Source organism: Eschscholzia californica, unplaced genomic scaffold (genome assembly GCF_041429995.1).
Source record: "Eschscholzia californica isolate CP2 unplaced genomic scaffold, dmEscCali1.0.p SCAF_1, whole genome shotgun sequence".
Taxonomy (NCBI): domain Eukaryota; kingdom Viridiplantae; phylum Streptophyta; class Magnoliopsida; order Ranunculales; family Papaveraceae; genus Eschscholzia; species Eschscholzia californica.
The window spans coordinates 47,435,940-47,442,063 of NW_028238198.1; the positions used below are offsets into that span (position 1 = coordinate 47,435,940).

The following is a 6,124-nucleotide window of genomic DNA, read 5'->3' on the forward strand; positions in this document are numbered from 1 at the left end:
AACCAAGTGAGTCATTCGGTTGTAACGCGATTCCAACCCCTAAGAGTAAGGCTAATGGGCAGACCTGACTTAAGTCCACCTCTCTGCTTGTCAAGTTAGAGCAGATCTCAAGGTACAGACATCGCTACTCTGTTTCAAGACTCAAGCAAGGTTAATGGACAGAGTTGACTCGGATCTACCTCTTGGCTTGTCTAGATGTGCCTAAGAGACTCATGTCGAATGATCCAAAAAATGGTCATTAGCTTACTACGGTCAATAAGCCAAGAGATGACTAAAAGCCCAACAGGTCAACTCGTGTCAAGTCAACAGGGAGGTGGAATCTGAAAGAGATCTGCTACTGAAGCACACAACTAGAGGGTCGGTACGATCGTCCTAGGCTCCTAAGTCCTACTTTGGCTCAAATACAACCAGATGTCCAGATCTGCCATGAGATTTAAGAAAAGATTAGGGGGATCCGCGTAAGTGGGGTTGATACCTTAATGCCATTATATGGGGGGTTCAAGAGTCCCGTAAAGAGGAAACTTCTCCTAAAAGACCCACAAGATCGGAAACACGGTCTATCAAGTATCCTTGAATAAGGTAACTTCTAAATACGAAAGAAACAGAGTAATCGCAAAAAGGAACGCTAATATCCTTAGACTACGAAATAATAGTTCTAATGGAAAACAATGGTCAATTTTGACTGACATTTGGTTTAGCATGTTCAAAGAACATCAAAGAAGAAGCTTAGAAAATCCAAAAAGAATCCACACCAATGTACTGAGAGTGAAGCAAAAAAAGAAAGAAGAAAATTGATTTTGTACACAACAATGGTTGAATCATGCTTTTATTGATTCACAAGACTAACCTACCATTACAGATTCTATGATACTCAAAAAAAATTTACACAAGCTCTTTTTTTCTTCTATTTTAAAACTAAGATGAGTTCTTCCTAAAAAGAAAATTTACACATACAATCATCTTGATTAACTCGCATGAATAGGGTAACAAACAGAAAGATGGCCACTTGCATTTTCCCGAAAAAACCACCGACTAAATCAGCGGTACTGCCGATCCTGCTCCCCTCCTGCTGACAGTGGCCGAGAAAAGCCACGATGTCATGAAATTGCAATGCAGCAAATAATACATCGAAGTGGAAGTGATATATAACTTTTTGGCGAGTTTTATAGCATAACGGGCAATCCATAGTTATGAAAAGTCCTGATGGTTCCGTCCGAACCAGCAGTAACTATAACCAAACCCCATGTAGCAGAAAGATGTGCATCATTTTCGTGTACATGGAGTTGTTCTTGCTGGTTCTGATAATAATCATCAATCTCTGTAATGGGTTCAGCCCATAGAGGAAGTTTCTCTTCTGGCCAAGTTACAGAACCTCTTGATAGACTATCCATTGAGAACCAACTACCTAGTGAGAATCGCTCCGAATCTCTTCCACGAGAAGGAGAAAAGTTATTATTTTCTAATTGTTCCGATAATTGTGAATAACTCAATGAACTTTTCTCTCTTAATCGAGTTTGTTCTGATTCGGTTCCTGACCATGGTATCGCAACAGACACGCCTTCGAAGAAGAAATGCTCACAAGATCGAGTTAATTTTGTATTCTTTGATGATGGGTGGTCTAAGTTATCACAATTCCATACATAGACACGTGAGTCTTCCCCAACTGAGATGATATGTCTCCCGTTTGAAGTGAATGAGGCCGATAACTGGCTTCCTGATTTTCGAAGACCTGTTGACAAGCAATAGCTTCATTTTAAGTCGATAGAAACTTTCATACAATAACTGTGGGAAACAACAACTCACTCAAAAATCGAAATCGGTTTGGAATGAGAATGTGATACCTTTGTATTTATGAATAATTTTCGTCCCATCAAAAATTCGAACTTTAGAATCGGCTGAAGTTACCATGACTCTGTGGGAATCCTCGGGAGAATACTAGAAGAAGAAGAAGAAAAACAACAATAGGATAACAAATTAACAAGACTTTCAACAGATTGCTATATAGTAGCTAAAGGTTCAAAAGTAAAACCTGAAAGCCCGTTATCCCACTGCTAGTCGACTTTTTTCGACTTTGAATCCGTATTTGTGCACTTAAATGGAGATAGTTACCTATCATTAAATTTATCAACATTGGTTAATAGCTAATTGCCGCCATGAAATTTATCGAATCTCTACGTGCGTTGCTGTCAGATCACCAGGAGTTTTATGTGTCGAGGTCATCACAAAAACTCGCAGCAATCTGATGGCAGACTTTCATTTTCTTTATTCTTTCGGCCGAGTTGAATCTGTTACAATTATTGCCCTGCTGGATCTAAAAGAGGAAATGAGTACCTGAGACATCATAGAAGCGACATCGACCTGTAATTGAACCAACAACGAATCCCTGCTGGGAGAAAAGAATACGACTTAATTACCATCGGAAAAAAAAATAAAGTTCGGTGCTCAAAAGTTAAGAAAACATTATACTGGGAATGGAAAAGCAGATTAAAAGTTGATCAGTAAGATTATTACCTGCCCATCGGGTTGGTAAGATATTGCAGTTACTATATCTCGTACGTCTGCCCAATCAACAACTCTTCTCTCTGAGACTCCCCAAATTCGAACTTTTCCGTCTATTGATCCACTTATAAAGTACCCATCATCGATGGGGTTGAACTGAATACATGTTACTGGTATCAACAAAAGAAGCAAAAGATTAAACATTTTTTTTCTCAAAACTCGCCATATATAGTCGGGTCTGGATTTACTCGAAAATATTAGAAGGGGTTAAAGCTTTTAGTACTTACCATAATTATTGTGGTCGAAAACTTGAAGGCATTCACTAGAACCTACTTGCCATAAACGAACCGTATTATCCTTAGATGATGAAAGCAGAAACTGCAACCAATATTCAAGTTCCGAGCAGAAAAATCAGTAAGAAAATTATACTAGAACCTGTTTGTTTTTCTCTAAATAGGTTGGTTACTCACATTAGATGTAGACCAACATAGATCTAAGACATCACTTGTATGGCCATGAAACTCCTGTAATGGTAATTCTTCAATCTTGAAAACCTTTTCAGGAATAACAACGGAAGCATGATTCGAGTTTTTCCTTTTTCCGAGATGCTTCTTTCCTTTCACTTTCTCAACAAATTTTGACCCAATTTCCGCATAGAAGTGTTCGTGAGAAGCGTTTGTCGAGCTAACTTGCCAGATTCGAATCACACCATCTACACCCCCACTTGCTAAATACTGGCCGTCCGGACTGAATTTCATGGTGCAGATGAAGCCTTTGTGAGCTTCAACTTCTTGAGCCATGTAAACTGCAGTGAATTCCATACATCTCTTCTTTTTATTTCGCACTTTCATTCTATATCTATTAGGTACTTCATCGCTATCAACGGTTTCTTCATTCTGTTCCAAAATTCCACCCTTCTTGATCAACTTGTTCATGACATGTTTCCACCATTTCCTGGCTCTCTTGTTAACTGGTTTATCAGAGTTATTTTCATGACCTGTTAGTTCTCGAGCTGATGTTTCAAACTCATGTGTTGTTTTCGGCCGATCACATCCATCTTCTTCGCCCATTTCTCGCTCTTCCTCCCCGATCTTATCATACAAACCCGAAGAACACAAAACAGCCCCACTACATTCTGATACCCTTTCCGACCCATAACTCTTTTTCGGCAATTCCTTGTCGACCTGCTGTGAGCAATCAAATTCTGAATCAAGAAATTCACTAAAACCCGTTCTCTGAAAAAACCTTTCACGACGTTCTTTGACACTTACAAGTTCATTCTTCCAAATTGAGTAATCAAATCCGCAACTCCTACTAACAGATTCTTCCTCAGAAGACAAACAACAATCACTATTTCGACTATAATCAACTGTATCAAAGAAGAGATCTTCTTCATCACTCTCATTACAAAAATTCGACATGATTTTCATTCCAAAATGAGATCTAAATCCCACATCAAAAAAACTACTAATCTTTCACATTCTCCTCCAAACCTTCATCAACACTCAAACAAAAAGCACAAATTTAACCATATAAAGACTCAAATTTAATCCTAATTCACGGAGCGAGACTCCCGCGTAAACGTCTTCCAATTAACGATCCATAAACAATTCAACTGAAAAAAAAAAAAAAAAAACTATATCAAATTCTAAAGAATAAATGAATTATGGGTACGAGGTACCAACCCCATTAGACCCGGAAAAAAACCCTTTTTTATATTCAATAGAGACCAAATGAGAAGGAAGAAATAACCCATTCCCAAAAAACAATTATAATCAAATACAAGTTCTCAAATCAAAAAAAATAAACATCAAAAGTCACAAGATAGTCAAATACTTGGAATATTTTACCTCAGGTTTCCAAGTAATAGAAATCTAACTATTCATCATCTCTAACCGACCTTTATGCCTGGCTCTTCCACCTGTTTTTGCTTCACAAATCAATAAAACCTAAATGCTTTGTACTAGGACTCCAAAGGGCAAGTTTAATTTCTAGAGAGAGAAAATGGCGGAACAAGAAAAAAAGGGGAGAGGAGAGAGTAGAGAGAGAGAGAAAGAAAGCTCCAAATAGTGAAAACAGCTATATAGTAATAATCCACGTGAACAGAAACGTTACAAATCGAAGAGATTTATTAGGGGTATTGAAGATTGAATTCAGGATCAGAAAGCACACGAATCATGAACACAAAAGGGTATTTTTTTTGGCTCATGAATCAAGATTGAAAATGAAATTTTCTTGTTAAAGATCCAATTAAAGTTGTCATTTTTTATTATTATAAGAAAGAAAATCATAAATTAAAGATTTTGATCAAAACCCCATGTTTTAAAATGGGAAGAATTAATCAATTAGGAATATTTACAGTTTAGTTTGAGAAATTAAATTAAACCCTAGTTTTTGGGGATTTCCGTTTTGGTTATAATAATACTTACTACTTTTGCGTTAATGGTGGGGTTTTTCTTTTTCATTTAAACATTACAGACGAGAAAACGAACCAGACAGGCTTTGATGCCAAAACAACTAGTAGTAAGTAAGTTCTTCAGCTATACCCTATAGACCTCTCCCCCCTCTCTCTCTCTAACTTTCTCTCTCTAAACCCTAAATTCTATTTCTCTCTCTCTCTCTCTTCACCCCACACTAGTGAAAGCGAAATTTCGATTACGGAATTAAGATCCGGTTGTAATTTAGGCTGATAAATCGACAGTTGTCAGCGATAAAATTCAGAACTAGGGTTTTGCATTTTTGGGGTTGTATATAGATTTCTATATGTAGGTATGAGAAAGTAGGTGGGTAGAGAGAGTAACAGTGTGGATACCTAGTTTTGAAGAGGATATTCTAGGGTTTTGTATTTCTTGTTGTTTTCCGCCATTAAAAGAAACATCTGTATTTTCTCACAGTTACTTTTGAAAGCTCTATCTCTGGTTATTTGCTTACGAATTTCCCGTCTGTTTCGGGATTTTGTCACAATTTTTTACAAATGGTTAAAGAATCTTTTACTATAACCAAGTGTTTAATGACTTTTTTGATTTTTATTCTGTGATTTTTGATCTTTGCTTTCCAATTCAGAAAGATTTCATCATATATATTTTGACTCTTGGAACTTAATTTAAGATTATTGACAAAGAAATTCGTATTCAAGAACAAAATCAGAAACCCTTAATTTTCGATAAGAACCAGTTGTGGGGAAGCCAAGGATATCGCCATTAAAACTCAGAGGAGAGTTAAGTGTCAAGAGAGAGAAGGAAAGAGGGGTGAAAATGTGAAGAAGATAGAGTTTGACCCTCACCCTGGCTATATCAATATTAGGATTGCACCCCTGTTTCTTAAAAGATTTTGATTTACACCCCAACGCAAACGGAAAACGTTTAAACTCAGTTAAGTTGTCTTTGTGCGAATCGGACATGTTAAACAAGACAAAAATGCCCTTTTATATCTCAAATTCTAACTTGGTCCATTTTCTTCTTTCTCCACATTAATAACATTTGTTACCACAACCACCTTTATGGACGGCTACCTCCATCCAGGACCACCATCTCACCTTCGGTGACCATAGAGATATAGTAATTGCACCGATTATCATTGGGTGATAGCTAAATTTATATTATAGAGAGATCAACATAAAATAAAC

General features: G+C 37.0%; 1 protein-coding gene across 11 annotated transcripts; it reads right to left on the reverse strand.

The window, feature by feature from the left end:
* Nucleotides 1–810: 810 nt before the first annotated feature.
* Nucleotides 811–5,848, reverse strand: LOC147567236 (uncharacterized). Of its 11 annotated transcripts, none has more exons than XM_086653850.1 (9): nt 4,350–5,389; nt 3,771–4,114; nt 2,970–3,686; nt 2,787–2,877; nt 2,512–2,669; nt 2,332–2,386; nt 2,030–2,109; nt 1,842–1,935; nt 811–1,729 (listed from the first exon to the last, which is right to left on the reverse strand). In XM_086653850.1, exons 2-9 carry the CDS (start codon nt 3,927–3,929, stop codon nt 1,164–1,166), a joined length of 1,920 nt encoding a protein of 639 aa, XP_086509976.1. In that variant the 5' UTR covers nt 3,930–4,114; nt 4,350–5,389; the 3' UTR covers nt 811–1,163. The 11 variants fall into 11 exon arrangements, with proteins under 11 accessions (XP_086509976.1, XP_086509978.1, XP_086509977.1 ...); XM_086653852.1 differs by having other exon boundaries at nt 2,332–2,383; nt 3,771–3,992; nt 4,350–5,313; XM_086653851.1 differs by having other exon boundaries at nt 2,332–2,383; nt 4,350–5,313.
* Nucleotides 5,849–6,124: the final 276 nt, after the last annotated feature.